The 19,032-nt window shown below is 47.5% G+C and overlaps 1 protein-coding gene across 21 annotated transcripts in view; it reads left to right on the top strand.

Moving 5' to 3' along the window:
- The window catches only part of PLEKHA5 (pleckstrin homology domain containing A5), a 183,200-nt gene extending 164,567 nt beyond the window's left edge, over nucleotides 1–18,633 (top strand). For 19 of the 21 annotated variants that reach the window (XM_084766241.1, XM_084766223.1, XM_084766244.1 and 16 more), the window contains 7 exons: nucleotides 1,155–1,270; nucleotides 4,450–4,659; nucleotides 6,532–6,672; nucleotides 7,617–7,741; nucleotides 10,582–10,718; nucleotides 14,148–14,247; nucleotides 17,791–18,633. In XM_084766241.1, coding sequence (XP_084622367.1) covers nucleotides 1,155–1,270; nucleotides 4,450–4,659; nucleotides 6,532–6,672; nucleotides 7,617–7,741; nucleotides 10,582–10,718; nucleotides 14,148–14,239 — 821 coding nt within the window. In that variant the 3' untranslated portion in view covers nucleotides 14,240–14,247; nucleotides 17,791–18,633. Of the gene's footprint in view, nucleotides 1–1,154; nucleotides 1,271–4,449; nucleotides 4,660–6,531; nucleotides 6,673–7,616; nucleotides 7,742–10,581; nucleotides 10,719–14,147; nucleotides 14,248–17,790 lie in introns of those variants that run through there. The other 2 variants (XM_084766243.1, XR_014776231.1) reach the window with 2 other exon arrangements.
- Nucleotides 18,634–19,032: the final 399 nt, after the last annotated feature.

Genomic DNA, 19,032 nt, shown 5'->3' with positions numbered 1-19,032 from the left:
TGGGGGGGGAAAAGATTTTTAGGTGGAAGATTGTGGATGTGTAAATGTCATGTCGCTCTTGTGGAGGTCATAGAACAACTTGGTGTAATCAGTTCATTCCTTCAACTTTTATGTGGGTTCCAAGGATTAACCTCAGGCCATCAGACCTGCATGGCAAGCACTTTTATCCACTGAGCGGTCCATCCTGCTACCCTTCCTTCTTTTCAGATGGAGTGGCCTGGAATGCAAAAGGAGCTGCCAGGGAGTGGCACCTCCTCTTTCTATTACTGCAGGCATTTCCTGTGCAGCAGGGAGAGTCATGTTTTTTTGTGCATACCCCAACCTTTACTGCTGTGAGATTACTATTTGTTAGATAAGGAAGCAGCAGACTGCAGCGAGTTCACTGGAGACAGGTGTAGAGAGATGTTTCTGGTAATCAGGTCCGTTCATGCCCCTCTGGTGGACACAGCAATAGCAACAGCCTGCAGCACAGAGGGCATTCCTTCCAGCTGGAGACAGGGTTTGCAGTCCGTGGGGTGCTGGGCGGCTGTGTGGTCCTCGACACAGGCTTCCCTGGCAGCCTGGGGAAGGTGCTGGAGTATGGAAGGCATGGCTGATGCTTGCTGCATGGGCAGCACCTGATGCAGAGCTGGTTTTCACACTTACAATGACAGGCACGCTATAGATTCATTTATTATTATGTATACAGTGTTCAGATCTCATTATAGATGGTTGTGAGCCACCATGTGGTTGCTGGCAATTGAACTCAGGACCTTTGGAAGAACAGACAGTGCTCTTACCTTCTAAGCCATCTCTCCAGCACCCATAAACAAATATTTTTAGGGTTTATGTTATGTCTGTGTTTGTCTGTGCCTCACATATGTGGGTGCCCTCAGAGGTCTGAAGAGGGAATTGGAGTCCTTAGAGCTGGAGTTGCCGGTGGTTATAAGCTGCTGCCAGAACTCTAGTTCTGTGTAACAACAGGAAACGCTCTTAGCTGCTGAGCCTTCTGTGCAGCCGCAGCAGCTCTGTGAGTCTGTGAGCCCGGGGCGGGTGTGATCTAGTGGCAGGCAGAGCACTGTCCCAGCTGAGGAGAAGACACCCACAGCCAGCGCAGGCCCCCAGTGAAGCGCACCACAAGTGTTCTCTGGAACTTACGCTGCTTTAACTTGCAGGTTCCCACTTTCCAGTTGGAGTTCCTCTGAGAACGAAGTCGCCCACGCCCGAGTCCTCAACCATAGCTTCCTATGTGACCTTGAGGAAGACTAAGAAGACGGTGGAGCTAAGAACGGTACAGGCGTCCATATTGCTGCTGAGAGCTTGCTGTTTCTAGAGTTTCGTTAGAAACATTGCCTTTACGCATTTCTCACACTTAAAGAGTCAGCACCTCTGTCTCAAAAGAAACAAAAACCAAAAACAAACAAACAAACAAAAAAGACTCAGCGCCTCAGAGGACAGCTGATCACAGCCCCAACAGAAGCCTTCGTTCACAGTTTAGCTACACACTGCGACCATGTCTTTTTAAAAGAATATAAAAGAATGCAGGGCATGCTGGCACGTGCTCATAATCTACTCGGGAGACTGCCTTGTACCTTGACTTGAGGCCAGCCTGGGCTGCAAAAGACTCTAAAAACCTAATCCCAAAGTAAAAGCAGTTATGAGGTGAAACTGACAGCTGTGCATCACTGACGATGTGGGGTCCTGGTTCTAAAGTACTGTTACTAAGAGAGATATGTTGCTGGTCTCCTTAAGACAGGAACTGTTTATGCAGTCCAGACTGGTCAGACTTGATCATACCTACTACTGCCAGCTCAGACCACAGGATGTAGACTGTGTTTCTTTAAAATCTGGGTTGTGTAAAGTATGCTGAGATTTTTTTCTTTTCTGTTGTGACTAATATTTCTAAGCCCTTAAGTTTATATAAAATAAAGCACAAACATGGAAAAGCCATAAAAATTAGTTGTTTATAATACTTTACAACTATGACAACTTAATTTATAGAAAATAATATTTCTGTACTTTTACTGTTAATCAAGAAATATTAGCTGGGCGTGGTGGTGCAGTCCTTTAATCCCATGACTCAGGAAGCAGAGGCAAGCAGATCGCTGTGAGTTCAAGGCCAGCCTGGTCTACAAAGTGAGTCCAGGACAGCCAAGGCTATTACACAGAGAAACCCTGTCTCCAAAAACCAAATAAAAAATAAAAAGAAATCTTGTAGGGTGCTTTCTTGACTAGTCATCTCACAGTACTGTGTATAAAATGTATAAAACATTACATTCTCATATTCTCTCTCTGTCTCTCTCTCTGTCTCTCTCTCTGTCTCTCTCTGTCTCTCTCTCTCTCTCTCTCTCTCTCTCTCTCTCTCTCTCTCTCTCTCTCTCTCTCTCTCTCTTTCTCTCTCTCTCTTAGTTTTCTACACAAGGTTTCTCTGTAGCCTTGCCTGTCCTGGCCTCACTTTGTAGACCAGGCTGACCTCAACTTAGAGATCCTCCTGCCTCTATCTCCCAAGTGCTGGGGTTACAGGTGTGCACCATGCCCGGCTCATTGCATTCTCTTAAAGTGAGAGAAACCTGTTATTTAGGTGCTCCGCCCCACTTCTTCACCCCCCATTTCTCCTAATCTGAGTTTTATGCTGTTTTCTGTTTCAGAGACATGGAATAACTTTATTCAGAGAAGCCACACCATTTATTTGTTTGTTTGTTTGTTCGTTCGTTTATTCATTCATTCATTTATGAAACACAGGCTAGCCTCAGACTTACAGCGCTCCTGCCTCTGCTTACAGAGGCATCACTACACCAGGGGACACCAGGTGTGTGTGTGTCTGTGTGTGTCTGTGTCTGTCTGTCTGTCTGTATTTGTGTGTGTGTGTGTCTGTGTGTCTGTTGTGTGCAGGTGAAGGTCAGAGGTCACAGTGGATATCTTCGTTGATTATGTCCCACAGGGTAGACACCTGTGTAGACAGTTGACACTGTGCTCCAGAAATCTGCCTGTCCCCCTCCACCTTCCCTCACCCACGCACTGGGATTAGACAGGCCCTGCTGAACCTGGCCTCTCACGGTGCTGGGATGCAAGCTCAGGCCCTCATGCCTGACAGCAGGCACTTTGCTGATTAAGCAAGCCCTCCAACCCCATCACCATCTTTTTAAAGCAGCATTGGAGTTTAATAGGATAGTTCTGGTTTGGTTTGTTTCAAGACAGGGTTTCTCTGTGTAGCCCTGGCTGTCCTAGAACTCACTCTGTAGACCAGGCTGGCTTTGAACTCACAAAGATCTGTCCATCTCTGCCTCCCCAGTGCTGGGATTAAAAGGGTATGCCACCACTACCCAGCTTTGTCAGGGTTTAATAAAATAATTTAATGTAGATTTGGAGCCTGTGGGCTAAGAGAAAGAGAGGCAACAGAAAGAAAGACAAAGGTGAGGGTAGGCTTCTCTAAGACAGTCGCCCTGTGGCTGTTTCAGCTCCCACTCACTGGTTGGGTAAAATGATTTTTGTAATGCTGGAGCCCAGGAGGCCAGCACTCTGCCACAGGCTATGTTCCTAATCCTGCTTTTTGTTGCTGTTGTTTTTCCTTTTGGGTGCTTGTATCTCATATAGCTGAGTGAGGCTGGCCTCAAACTTGTTTTGTTGTTGTTTTGGTTTTTGGAGACAGGGTCTCTCTGTGTAGCCTTGGCTGTCCTGGACTTGCTTTTGTAGACCAGGCTGGCCTCGAACTCACAGCTATCCGCCTACCTCTGCCTCCCGAGTGCTGGGATTAAAGGCGTGTGCTACCACGCCCGGCAATTTTTATTTTTATTTATTTTTTGTTGTTGTTGTTTTTCCCGACAGGGTAGCCTCACACTTGTAATCATCCTACCTCAAACTCCATTATATGCCTGAATCCTTTTTAAAAAAACAAGAAAGCGGTACCCTAAGTCTCTCTTCTCTACATCTCTGCATTTGTAGTTCCCTTTCTCATTCGTTGACTACCCATCAGGTACCAGTTAAAGATGAAATTGCTTAAGGCCCCTTCTGATGTTCCCTTAGTAGCAATTAAACCTCCACTTTCAGAGCCGAGCATGGTGGCTCACGCCTCTAACCCCAGCACTCTGGAGGCAGAGGCAGACTGATCTCTGTGAGTTTGAGGCCAGGCTGGTCTACAAAGTGAGTCCAGGACAACCAAGGCTGTTACACAGAAACGCTGTCTTGGAAAATGAAACAAAAAACCTCCACTTTTGAAAAAAAAAATACTTGTTTGTTTGTTTATTTGTTTTTTGAGACATCTCCTGGGATCCAGGCTTGCTTTGGACTCCGGATAGCTGAGGGTGACTTTGATCCTCCTGCTTCTGAGTGCTGGGCTGAAAAGCAAGCACCTGTTTAGTTTGTTTGGTGTCAGGAGTGACACTCAGCGTCTGATACATCTAGGCAGACACTGCCAACAACTGAGGGGACTGTAAGCGCATGTGTATTCACAGACTTATTTTTAATTTTAAGGAGAGACCAAGAAGTGCAGTGGACCAGCTCTGTCTGGCTGAAAGTACTCGACCTAGGATGACTGTGGAAGAGCAGATGGAGCGAATCAGGAGACACCAGCAGGCCTGCCTAAGGGAGAAGAAGAAGGGACTGAGCGTCATCAGTGCTTCCGACCAGTCGCCCTTACAAAGTCCTTCCAATGTGAGGGAGTATCCTTTCAGAGTCACTCAGGTACACTGACTTCTGATTTAATTGCTTTTGGCTGTTTTTGTATATAAATCTTTCTACTCATTTCATAAGGAAACTGGCTTGTTTAATATGCTGCAAAGAAGCAATCTGCCTGGGAGTAACTAAAGCACCACTAGCTGTTCACATTGTTACAGGCTAGTTAAGTACACTCTCCCAGAGTTACATCCCAGCCTTGACTCCTTCTGTAGCACAGGCAGGCTTCCCACATAGCGCTCTCTCCCTATTCCCCATGCAGCCAATGTGGCAGACTTGTATCACAAGCCAGGCTAAGGTTATAGGTAGGACTGATCTTTTTCTATTTATTTATTTTGTGCACTTGTGTATTTGTGTGAATGTGCACTCCACAACACACATAGAGAGGACACCCTGTAGGGATTGGTTCTCTCCCTCCAGCTGTCCAGGCATTGAACTCAGGCTTTCAGCAAGCACTGAAGTGGTGCTTCAGTTACTACCAGGCAGCAAGCAGCCTTACCCACTGCACCATCTCTGGCCAGTTTCTCTTTCATCCCTTCTGTTTGCAGCAAGACCCAGCTGGAACCTTATGTAGCCAAGGCTGGACTCAAAGTTGTGTCCGTCCTCCTCGTCTACTCCCAGAGTTAGGATTACAGGCATAAGCTACCACACTCAGCCTAAGTCAGGGGTGAGAGGGATAACACAGGCCTAGGTTAGATTGTGCAAAGGCTAGAAGTTTCCAGAGCTAGGCCTAAGTTAGCAGAAGGAGGCAGTTAGCCTCCCAGACAGAAATTGAGCCAGGAGAATAAAAGCTAAAAGAGGGAAGGAGAAAAGTGTATATTTCCCTTCATTGATTTTTATAGAAATATTCCTTGTAAGCCAAACTCTAGTTTTGTTTTCCAAATTAATGCCTATTATCTTTACAATATACACAGAGGAGCCAGGAACTCAGAGAGGCAGAGGCAGGTGGATCTCTGTGAGTTCAAGGCCAGCCTGGTCTACAAAGTGAGTCCAGGACAGCCAAGGCTACACCGAGAAACCCTGTCTTGAAGAACAAAACAAAACAAAAAACATACTTGCTCAGTGCCAGTCTACAGATGCTTTGTGAAGCAAACAAAAGGAAAGCTGGGTGTGGTGGCTCAGGCCTATAATCCCAACACTTAAGAGCCTGAACTGGGAAGAATGCCTTGGGTTCAAGTGAGTTCGAGGACGCCTGGGCTGCCTAATGAGATCCTGTCTAACACAAAACAACAACAGCAGGAGTACTGTAGAGGTGGCTCAGAGCTTAGAAGTGTTTGCTGATCTTTTACAAGACCCACAACCCATATCAAGCAGTTCACAACTGCCTGTCACTGCAGCTCCAGGGCACCTGGCCCCACAAATACCCACATACATATGCATGCATAGGTAGATGGATAGATAGATAGATAGATAGATAGATAGATAGATAGATAGATGGATGGATGAAGCAAGCCAACAAAAATGCTTTAAGGGTAGGGAACAGTAGCACAGATATACAACATTCAAGAGGTGTAGACAGACGATTACAATTTCCACACAACCTGGCTACATAGAAAGACCCATCCAGCCAGGCAGTGGTAGCACACACCTCTAATCCAGCAATCAGGACACAGAGGCAAGAGGATCTGAGTTTGTGGCCAACCTGGTCTACAGTGTGAGTCCAGGACAACCAAGGCTACACAGAGAAACTCTGTCTCGAAAAACAAAGACCTCTCTATAGTCCTACATACTCAGGAAGCCAAGGCAAAAGTCTCACTAAAAATTAATAGCCAGCCTGAGCTACATAGTAAGCTCTGGGAAAGCCTGGAACAAGACCTTGACTCAAAAGAGTAACAAAATGTAAAACTGCTTGAATAAAAATGCTCTCTGTGTTTTGAGCAGACTCTAAGGCGGGATGATCCCCTTAAGGAGTTAGACACCATGCACAGAGAAGACGACGTAAAGCCAGACCACGAAACTCCAGCAACAGAGACTGCACTCCTAGAGGACACTGAGCCACAGAATGCAGATGGCGGCAGAAAGGTAGGGGCACAGACGTGCTGTGGCGGTGGGGTATGGGAAGATTAGACTGAGGAAACTAAGGTCTGCTTTTCCATCAGAGAGCTCTAAGTCTAAATGACAGATTGTCTTTGATTGATGTGTTCACAACATAAAAATATCACCTAGGCTGGAGAGATGGCTCAGAGGTTAAGAGCATTGCCTGCTCTTCCAAAGGTCCTGTGTTCAATTCCCAGCAACCACATGGTGGCTCACAACCATCTATAATGAAGTCTGGTGCCCTCTTCGGACTTGCAGGTGTACATTCAGGCAAAACATAGTATACATAATAATAAATAAATCCTTAAAAAAAAAGAAAAAAATATATATATATATAAATAAATCACCCAATAGCTGCATCTGCAGTGTGTATTGTCTTTGCATAAATGACTGCATTTTAGTAGTAAATAATGTTAATATTTTAATATACTTAAATCTAGACTTTTGTTTTTTGTTTTTTGAGACAGGGTTTCTCTGTGTAGCCTTGGCTGTCCTAGACTCACTTTGTAGACCAGGCTGGCCTCAAACTTACAACGATCCGCCTGCCTCTGCCTCCCGAGTGCTGGAATTAAAGGCGTGCGCCACCACGCCCAGCCTTAAATCTAGACTTATAAACCCTGTCTCGGGGAAAAAAAATCTAGGCTTATCCACCGGGCATGGTGGTGCATGCCTTTAATCCCAGCACTTGAGAGGCAGAGACAGGTGGATTGCTATGAGTTCAAGGCCACCTTGGGCTACAAAGTGAGCCTAGGACAGTCAAGGCTACACAGAGAAATCCTGTCTCAAAAGAAAAAATCTAGACTTACCCACAAATATTTGTGATCATGTATAATTTAGAGATGTAATCTTTAATTAGTGTGATTATTTCAGGTTTACTAATATTAAATATGCTCAGAATACTTTGAAAAGCACTTTTTCTTATTTTGTAGCTTAAAAGAACCGAAAGTGTTTTTTATGAAATGCCTTTAACACCCGAGCCAAATGGAGTGACTTCTGAGGAAACGGTGGATAAAGAAAGGCATGAAGAGCAGGCTCCTGAAGATGGCTCGTGCAGGTAAGAGCTCAGGACGCTGGGACAGTCTTTTTATCGTTTACTTATTTTTATGTGGACGAGTGTTTTGCCTGTGTGTGTATATGTACACCATGTGTGTGCAGTGCTTGCAAACATTGGAACTGGATTTAACAAATGATTGTGAGCTGTCATAGGGACAGAACCCATTTTCTTCTCCCCAGAAGCGGCCAGTGCTCTAAACTGCTGAGCCACTCTCCAGCCCCGCTGTGTCATTCTTTAAAACTAGTGAGCTAAGCCCGGTTCTGTAGTGCTTGAGAGGCAGAGGCAGGCGGAGCTCTGAGTTTGAGGCCAGAAATGGTCCATAGAGAAAGTTCCAGAATAGCCAGGGTAGCCGGGCACGATGGTGCACACCTGTAATCCCAGCACTGGGGAGGCAGAGGCAGGCGGATCTTCGTGAGTTAGAGGCCATCCTGGTCTACAGAGTGAGTCCAGGTCAACCAAGGCTACACAGAGAAACCCTGTCTCAAAAAACAAAAGCAAACAAACAGAATAGCCAGGGCTACACAGAGAGATCTTGTCTCAAAAAGCAGAACAAAGAAACAAAGTAAGCTTTTGGATCAGAAATGGACTTTAAGAATCTGGAGAAGGGGCCAGAGAGATGGCTCAGAGGTTAAGGATACTGACTGCTCCTCCAGAGGTCCTGAGTTCACTTCTTAGCAACCACATGGTGGCTCACACCCATCTATAATGTGCTCTGATGCCCTCTTCTGGCCTGCAGGTGTACATGCAGGCAGAGCACTGCATATGTAATAATAAATAAATTTTTTTAAAAAAGAATCTGGAGAAATGAGCTACCTGCTTGTTGTACAAATGTGAGGACATTAGTGGTGGCACACGCCTTTAATCCCACCACTCGGAGGCAGAAGCAGACGGATCACAGTGAGTTCGAGGCCAGCCTGGTCTACAAAGTGAGTCTAGGACAGCCAAGGCTACACAGAGAAACTCTACCTTGAGAAAAACAACAACAACAAATGTGAGGACGTCCGCTCAGATCCCAGGTGTGCCCATACCACCAGCCTGTACGTACAGCAGAGCTGACCTGCCTCCTGACACTGAGACGCTGTGCAGGGACAGGTGGATCCCAGAAGCTCTTGCACCAGCCAGTCTAGCCAACCCAAGAGGAGACCCTGGCTCAGAAGATATGAGAGAGAGTGTAGTCTTGCCTCTGACCTCCACATACCTGCCCCGGCCCGCCAGGGTTCGACTAACGCTCGGGAGGAGAATTTTCCTATATAGAGACAGAACACTATCACGAAGAAGGGGGCAAGTCTGCATTCTGATCAAACCCCGTTTATTTGAGAACTTTCACAGAGTTTATATAGGCACAGAGGCATGGGTATTTGCGTAAGCAAGGGTTGCTATGGATACCTAACTCTGGAATGCTCCGGCAGGTATCTACCTTTACAGCTGCTATAATTGCAGAGAGAGAAATTCCAGGAAAGTCGTGAAGGATCTGGTTAGTCAGGAAAAAGCTCCCGGAACTGCTGCTCACAGGCAGCTGGCCTTTAATCTGATTTTATCAGTAGTCTTACCGGAAAAGGAGTAGCTCGGGGGTCTAGAACAACCAGCCCCCACAATACACCACAACAGGTGTCTAACTGCCGACCCACGGCAAGGTCAGCTGGTTTCTGGTGAATGGCAGACTGCTGGAGAAATAGGAACCGAGGCTCAGACAAGATGGCTGAACACTGGCCATGTAGCCCGTCCCCTACACATACCTGCATACACACACAAGCATGTGCACACTCACACACCACACATCCAGAGGTGTTAGAGCACTGTCTGGCAGTACAGTGAACATACGTTTTTGAACCCCAGTCACACAATCCTGACATGGTGTTAGAAGAGAGTCAGGAAAGTTTGGGGAACTGACACAGTGTGATGACATTAAAGTATTAAAAGCATATGCCCAAGGGCTGCAGTGATGGCTCAGCAGTGAGGGCACTGGGCTGCTCTTACGGAGGACTCAGTTGGAGTCCCAAAGTGGACAAAACAGCTCACAGCTGTGTCTAACTCCACGTCAGAGGATATGATGCCCTCTTCTGGCCTCTGAGGGTACTGTGCGTGCATGTGGTGTGCAGACATACCAGTAGACAAAAGAGCCATATGCATAAAATGAATTTTTTCTTTTGTTTTGGATTTTTGAGACAGAGTGTCTCTGTGTAGCCCTGGCTATCCTGGATTCACTTTGTAGACAAGGCTAACCTCGAACTCACAGCTATCTACCTGCTTCTGCTGGGATTAAAGGCATGCCCCAGCACACCTGGCTGAAAATAATTTTTTTTTAAAGTGTTCGTTTAAGGAGTCAGAAATTCATTTGAGGTTTAGCTGAAATACAAGTGGCAAAGTAGAGAATTGCTGACACTAGGCAGATGATTTGTTCCAATCTTTTTCGGTACTTTGTAAGAAAGACAATAACATTATTAATAGGAAAGACATTAGCAGTAATTAAATATAGACAGTAACATCTATTCTGTATGAGTGGGTGGGTGTGTTTGTGAAGAGAGGGTCCCATGTAGCCCAGGCTGGCTTAGCGCTTTCTGTGAAGTCAGCATGACCTTGAACTTCTGGTCATCCTGCTTCTGCCTTCTGCGCAGCACACACACCACCTTCTGTGTGACAGGAATTTCCATCACTCCGTTAGAAGGAGATGGTGGAGGTCTAGGATAGTGGTGCACACCCGGGCTCTCATTTGGGAAGCTGATTCAAGAGGTTAAAGTTTAAGAACAGCCTAGGCCTTGTAGCCAGACCCCATATCAGAAGATCAAAAGGGGAACTAGATGCTGTCCTACAGGTTTAACATGTCAGCCTATCCTCATTAGCCCTCAGGAAGAGGCAGCCATGACAAACCACGAGGTGGAAGGTGCCCCTGAAGAAACAGAGAGTCTTCATGAAGAGGAGGAAGCTGTTGCTTCTTATGAGCCACCTCCTGAGACTCCGAGAGAGAAGCAAACAACAGGTAGATGCATGCTTCATACTTCCCTCAGTGGGTGCTTCTCAGCTCTTGATTTTACTTCTGCACCTCAACACCCGCACCTCAACATCTACCATACCTCAACACCCACACCTCAACAACCACACCTCAGCACCTGCACCTCAACACCTGTACCTCAATACCCGCACCTCAGCATCCGAACCTCAACAACCGCACCTCAGCACCTGCACCTCAACATCTACCGCACCTCAACACCCGCACCTCAGCACCCGCACCTCAACAACCACACCTCAGCACCAGCACCTCAGCACCCACATCTCAACACCAGCACCTCAGCACCCACACCTCAACACCAGCACCTCAACACCAGCACCTCAGCACCCACACCTCAACACCAGCACCTCAGCACCCGTACCTCAGCACCCGCACCTCAACACCCGCACCTCAGCATCTGCACCTCAGCATCCGCACCTCAGCATCCACACCTCAGCACCCGCACCTCAACACCCACACCTCAGCACCCGCACCTCAGCACCCACACCTCAGCACCCGCACCTCAGCACCCACACCTCAGCACCCACACCTCAGCACCCACACCTCAGCACCCACACCTCAGCATCCGCACCTCAGCACCCACACCTCAGCACCCACACCTCAGCATCCACAACCTCAGCACCCGCACCTCAGCACCCGCACCTCAGCATCCGCACCTCAGCACCCGCACCTCAGCACCCACACCTCAGCACCCGCACCTCAGCACCCACACCTCAGCACCCACACCTCAACACCCGCACCTCAGCACCCGCACCTCAGCACCCGCACCTCAGCACCCGCACCTCAGCACCCGCACCTCAGCACCCACACCTCAGCATCCGCACCTCAGCACCCACACCTCAGCACCCACACCTCAGCATCCACAACCTCAGCACCCGCACCTCAGCACCCGCACCTCAGCATCCGCACCTCAGCACCCGCACCTCAGCACCCACACCTCAGCACCCACACCTCAGCACCCGCACCTCAGCACCCGCACCTCAGCATCCACACCTCAGCACCCGCACCTCAGCACCCACACCTCAGCATCCACAACCTCAGCACCCGCACCTCAGCACCCGCACCTCAGCATCCGCACCTCAGCACCCGCACCTCAGCACCCACACCTCAGCACCCACACCTCAGCACCCGCACCTCAGCACCCGCATCTCAGCACCCACACCTCAGCACCCACACCTCAGCACCCACACCTCAGCACCCACACCTCAGCATCCACAACCTCAGCACCCGCACCTCAGCACCCGCACCTCAGCACCTGCACCTCAGCACCCACACCTCAGCACCCACACCTCAGCACCCGCACCTCGACACCCGCACCTCAGCACCCACACCTCAGCACCCGCACCTCGACACCCGCACCTCAGCACCCGCACCTCAGCACCCACACCTCAGCACCCGCACCTCGACACCCGCACCTCAGCACCCGCACCTCAGCACCCGCACCTCAGCACCCGCACCTCAGCACCCACACCTCAGCACCCACACCTCAGCACCCACACCTCAGCACCCGCACCTCGACACCCGCACCTCAGCACCCACACCTCAGCACCCGCACCTCGACACCCGCACCTCAGCACCCACACCTCAGCACCCGCACCTCAGCACCCGCACCTCAGCGCTTTGCCTTTGAACATGACCATCAGGTGTGTCATTGCACTGAGGAGGGAGCAACTCACCTGCTCCATCACCCTGGCTTGAGGCTCAGAGAACTGGTTTTCATTTCATTTTTCACCCATGACATGGTAAGCTTTTTCTAAGTAGATCCTAGCCCGGCATAGTGGCGCATGCCTATAATCCCAGCACTAAGGCAGAGGCAGGTGGATCACTGAGTTCAAGGCCAGCCAGGTCTACAGAGTGAGTCCAGGACACCCAAAGCTACACAAAGAAACCCTGTCTAGAAAAAACAAAAACAAAAAAAGAAAGAAAAACTCTCACTACACAGACATGCTTTTTGGTGGTGGTGGTTTGTTTTGGGAGTTTTGTTTTTTGTTTTGGTTTGGTTTGTTTTGTTTTTTGGGGTTTTTTGTTTGGTTGGTTGGTTGGTTGGTTGGTTGGTTTGGTTTGGTTTTTTTTTGAGGCAATGATTCTCTGTTTAGCTCTGGTTGTCCTAGAATTCACTTTGGTTGGTTGGTTGGTTGGTTGGTTGGTTTGTGACAAAGTTTCTTCTGCTCTCCTGGACTCATTGTGTAGACCAGACTGGCCTTGAACTCACTGAGATCCAACTGCGACTGCCTCTGCCTCCAGAGTGCTGGGGCAAAAGTCATGCACCACCACATCCTGCTACATAATTTAAAACAAAGTCTTTTTTAAACAATTCCTTCCTACATGGAAATCTTACCTGCTCACAGGGCAGTCTTCTGAAACCACAGCTGGTACTTTGGGAGCTGTGGAGTTGACGTCTCCAGTTACAGGATGATGTGTTTGCTGGTGGGCTGGTCCATAGTGCACACTGGGATGTCAGTGTGACAGTATCCCACTGTCCATAGCACATCAGAGATGAATGGTTGTGCTGTTCTCTGCCACTTACTCTCTGTCTCTCGGGTGTTTTTGTATGAATGTGGAGTGGAAGGTTGCCTTTATTCCTTCACTCCTGCCTCCGCCTCTAGTGCTGGGACTAAAAGCATGCACCACCACACCATGCCTCTTAACTTGTTTGCCCTTTGTACTCTGTAAGCAAAACACATTTCTGGTCCTGTAACTTCCCTCTCACGCCAGCCTGATACCAAAGAGTTGCCACAGAGGGCTCAGTTACTGTGGCTGTTCTCAGGAATGTGTCCCTGTCAGCTACATTCCCTCATGAGAAGCTCTCAGCTGCTCACAAGGCATGGCACAGGAATTCTCACTTTATAATCATCAGAGCCACTTTGACATCGTATGTCATCATACGTTCTGGGTCAGAGTGTGGTGTTGTGTGGGCGGTGTTGTGCCTGCAGTATTGACACCTCTTTGGTACTTCACTGCATGAACTAACAAAGATACAACAGGATCTTGTGACAGACACCTGGGAACTGACCTCAAAGCAAGAAAGGAGAGGACAGACTGGGTAGTCCACAAAGAAAGCTCTGGAAGGCCTGCTTTAGCTGCTCTTTCCTTCTGTTTTTTCCTCTTTTTTGGTTTATTGACTTTCTCTGTGTAGCCCTACCTGTCCTGCGCTTTATAGACCAGGCTGGCCTCAAACTCAGAGATCCTCCTGCCTCTGCCTCCCTAGAGCTGGAATTAGAGGCATATGCCACTACCGCCTGGTGTTAGTTAGGTTTCTAAGATGTCTTCTGACCTCCGCAAGCGTGCACACACAGACACACACACAGTAAATATTAAATATCTTTGCTCAAAACAACGTTAATGTATATGTATTTGTGTATCTATATACTTATCTTCTGTTTTCTTGGTGTGTTTTAGTGAAAAGTCTGTCTCCGTCTCCTGAATCCTCATCAGCAGACCCGCCCACTCCGCCACAGCTCACAGAGGGACCACATTTCATGTGTGTGTAGTCTAAGAAGTATGTCTTCTCCTTCTCCTTGGTGCTGTGTGTTAAGACTGTTACTTGGATTGATTTCATTTGTTGGAACAGCAGTACAAGTAAAGTAACCCTAGATTGCCAGAGCAGCAGACCATGTATCTGAAGTCCAGGTGGTAGCTCAGATTTCCCACACAGGCCTTACAGGGAGCTGGTCTACATCAGTGTTGTCTCTCAGTCTGTCACATCATCATCCGTAAATGCAGAGGAGAGCCTGGGCCAGATTCCTTGCAGCCTTCTAGCTGTGCTTTGGCCTGGTGCCCTGCCCATTCTCAGGGATGAGCATGCAGGTCTGCCTTTTCATGCTCACAGGACAGTGTGGGCACTTGGTTTGGCCACTTGTCTCTGCCTGGATAAGTAAGATTTGTATGAGTGGGTTTTGGGGTGTTTTGTTTGTTTGGGATTTTTTGTTTTTGTTTTGTTTTGTTTTTTGTGGGGTTTTTTTGTTTGTTTGGTTGGTTGGGTTTTTTGTTTGTTTGTTTGTTTTTCGAGACAGAGTTTCTCTATGTAGCCTTAGCTATCTTAGACTCACTTTGTAGTCCAGGCTAGCTTCGAACTCACAGCAATCTGCCTGCCTCTGCCTCTGCCTTCTGGGTGCTGGGATTAAAGGTATATGCACCATCACGCCCAGCTGGGGTTTTTTTGTTGTTGTTGTTTTTCAAGACAGGGTTTCTCTATGTTATCTTGGCTGTCCTGGACTCACTTTGTAGAACAGGCTGGCCTCGAACTTTCAGTGATCCACCTGCCTCTGGCTCTCTAGTGCTGGGATTAAAGGTGCATCACACCTGACAGGATTTTTTTGTTGTTGTTTTGTTTTACTTTTTTTTTTTTTAACATTGGTGTTTTACCAGCATTTTTGTCTGTGTGAGGGTGTCAGGTCCCCTGGAAATGGAGTTACAGACAGTTATGAGCTGCCGTGTGAGTGCTGGGAAGTGAACCTGGGTCCTTTGAAAGAGTAGTTAGTGCTCTTAACTATCTCTCCAGCCCCACATTTTTGGTCTTTTGGGGTTTTGTTGTTGTTGTTGTTGTTGTTGTTTTCTTTTTTTGTTTTTCAAGATAGGGTTTCTATGTGTAACAGCCCTGGCTATCCTGGACTTGCTTTCTAGACCAGAACGCAGAGCTCTCCCTGCCTCTGCCTTCCAAGTGCTGTGATTAAAGGCATGTACCACCACACCCATCTACGGGTTTTTGTGTGTGTGTGTTTTAAGGATGAAGCGATGTTTAAGATGCAGTCAGTGGTGGGAGCTTTGAAGTCCCAAAACCATGGCTGGAGCCAGGAAGAGGAGGAGGCCATCCCTACAGTCAGCGCTCCTCCGAGTTCAGTTTTGAGGATAACATCCTGAGTCCCTGCTTCTATTGGACTCTTTTCTTACTATTTTGAGTGGTGTATATGCAGACATGAATGTGCTACAAGTGTGTGAAGGCCAGAGAACAACTTTGTGGTGTTGGTTCTGTCCTGCCACCATGTCTGGGTTATCAGCGTGGTGGTAGACACTGCAAAACTACCCCACCAACACCCCAGACCCCTACTTTTAAACAGTATAGACAATGTCACACTGCTTACTTTACCCATACTTTTGCGCTTACAAGTAAATAGTTTTCCTTTTTTTTTTTTTTTTTTTTTTTAGATTTATTGTCTTTTATGTATACTACAGTGCTCTGCCTGCATTACACCTGCATGCCATAAGAGGGCATCAGATCATGTAATAGATGGTTCCTGGGAATTGAACTCAGGACCTTTGGAAGAGCAGTCAGGGCTCTTAACCTCTGATCCATCTCTCCAGCCTATAAGTAGTTTTCTTTTCCTGAGAAGTGGAAGTAGAGTGAGACTCTGTATGCCGATCCTCTATGTTTTCTCAGCATCTCCCACCTCTCACAATGCTGGGAACGTTTGAATTCCCATGGATTCCTGAGCAGTCGTAAGCACTCTGCTGTTCCTGCAGCATGGCCTGTTGTCTGGGGTCTGTCTTCATCCTCGCTTTTGTACTAGGCCTTCTGTTTGTCCAGGAGCTCCTGTGAGTTGTGGCTTCTGGACAGGGCTGAGGTGCTTGTTAGAGTTAGGAATGACCGATTACCTCAGCTGCATCTGTGTCTTGCCTTTTTCACTCAATCGACTTTTTGATTGTGTATAAATGACACTAGTGACACAGTAACACTAGACAAGAGAAAAATAAAGATGCCATGTGGCCTAATGGATGGCCTCTATTTACACTAGTAAAGAGATGGACATTGAGAACCATTCCTAGGGCCAGTTATGGTGGCCCACTCTTCTAATCCCAGACGCTGGGGTGTTTCTGTGAGTTTGGTGTCAGCCTGGTGCTTACATACTGAGTTCTAGGGGCCAAAGCTGCACAGTGAGACCTGTCTCAAAACAAAAAAGCTGCCTGCAGGAGCTGGGCATGTAGCTCAATTGGTAGATTACATACCTAACACACATGAACGTCTGGATTGAGTTCCCAGCACCACAAAGAACCAGGTATGATGGCTCACACCAGGAATCCCAGCATTTGGGACGCAGAGGCAGGAAAACTAAGAATTCAAGGTCTTCCTTGGTTAAACAGTGAGTTCAGGCCAGCCTGAGCTTCATGAGGCTCCATGTCAAAACAAACAGCCATTCACAACTAGATATGGTGGCCCATGCCTATAATCCCAGCACTTGGAAGGCAGAGGCAGGCAGCTCTCTGTGAGTTCTAGGCCAGCCTGGTCCACAAAGTGAGTACAGGCCAGCCAAGGCTACAGAGAGAAGCCCTGTCTCTATCAAAACCAAAGGAGGAAAGAAAGACACCATGCACATGAATTTTTGGCTCAGACTCTAATTTATAGTACGGTAACCTAACCGTTCCTCTAACAAAGGATGGTCGGACCTAAGACTTGACAGTTTGGTAACTTGTTGCTGAATTCTGTCTTTTACCTTTTTGTTTTGGTTTCTCGTGGCAGGGTTTTTCCATGTGGCTCTGGTTATCCTGGAACTCTCTCTGGCCTCAAACTCACAGAGATCCACCTGCCTCTGCCTCATGAGTGCTGGCATTACAGGTGTGCTTCACCACCGCCCCACTCTGTCTTTTAGCTTTTATTCCAGCTCTAGCAGCAGTGGGCATCATAGCCAGGCACAGACACCACTAGGCATTTTCTCGGCTCCTGTTGCTGACCACCACACAGCTAACCTGGGGCACAGCCACTGTTACTACTCACATCTTGCCACTGTGCGTGTCACATTTTTCTGAACTTGTGATTTTGGCAGGATGTAGGGATCCTCACAAATGCACCGCTGTGTACATTATTGTGAAGTCAGAAAAGCAAGCCTACGTTACTGACCTGGTGGGCAAATGTGAGACATGTCTCTGCATTGCTGTTTGACCACCTCACACTTCTCTGTATCCTCAGTTGGTGCCCTTCCATGTGTTCTGTGTCAGGCTTTCCAGGCCACGTTTGTTGGTTGTGTTGTTCTGCCTTAGTTACTGTGGGACCCAGCCATTCATTAGCTTTGCAGACGTCCGAAGTAACTCCCTATCTCTTGTTTTGCAGCTGCGCTGACGTCTGTAGAGAACTCACAGAGCTGAAGCTGCAGAGCCCCGGCTATGTAAGAAGATGTACAGTTACCTTAAATCTATGAAATTCATAGTTCTGATGCTGCTGGCCACAGAGCATCGTTTTATCACCTTTGGAAAATGTTTATTCCAAAATAGCTTTAATGGCCCATATGTGCACTCCGTAGTCTCCAGGTCACCATCCTCACCGGCTTGCTGCTATGACGTCAGAGCACATCAGTCAAGGTGCTTTTTCCATGCGCTCCATGCAGAGCTTGCTTAGTGCAGTCCCAGATTTGGATGCTTACGTCTAGGTGAATTTATGTTCCTGCTGCTTTTCAGTAAAGCTATCCTTTCCGGTGGAACTTGTTTTCCTTCCTTTGTTTTTCTTCCCATTTTAGCTACTGCAGTGCTTTGTTTGACACTTGATTTGTAAAAATTTTATATAAATATATTTAAAATGTGCCATTTTATTACTGCTAAGTGAAGTGTGTCCTGTTTTCTGCTATAATTCTTCCTTAGTCAGATTGCACCGTCAGCAGTTCCTGCCACACTCTGTCTGCTTCCACACAAATGCTATTGCTTAGCTTTTCTTTAAAAAGCCAAACGATTAGAAGCGTAGGTATTCTGAAGTACTGGCCATTTCCGTCATTGGAATAGATGTGTACAGCAATAAGCAGGTTTAGATCCAGTACTTGGCCTGTGTACAGGTGTAATTATGTTCATTGTGTGAATGGTATACAATGAGCACATGTAATAAAGGCTGCCTACTATAGTGTAATGCAAATGTTCATAGCTCATTTCTTTTTTATCATGTGAAATAAATGTTGATGTTCTTAAATCACTTGTGTTAGAATACTTTTTTCCTCCCCCATCTCTCCCTCTCTTTGTCTTCCCATTTCTCTCTGTCTCCCCCCTCCCATCTCTGTCTCCTCATGTCTCTCTCTGTCTCTCTCTCCCTCTCTCCCCCTCCAGGATTTCACTGTGTATCTCTGGCTGGCCTGGAACTTGTTGCTCTGTAGACCATGCTTTGAGAGTCTGCCTGGCTCTGCTCCCCAACTATTGGGATTGGAGGCATCTGGCTAGAATCTTCTCATCTGAAATGGAGAATCTGAGACCTGGAGTGTAGCCCAGAGGTAGAACACTTTCCCAGCGTCTATGCGGCCCTGTGTTCAATTCTCAACACCAAATAAGAAAAAGAAGAACAAAGTCAGACCGGCGTTACTTGTGAAAGAAAAAG

Source organism: Acomys minous (genome assembly GCF_964271855.1).
Source record: "Acomys minous genome assembly, chromosome: 17".
Lineage (NCBI taxonomy): Eukaryota > Metazoa > Chordata > Mammalia > Rodentia > Muridae > Acomys > Acomys minous.
Note: the sequence above shows the minus strand (reverse complement) of the source record. Positions and strands in the feature narration are given on the sequence as shown.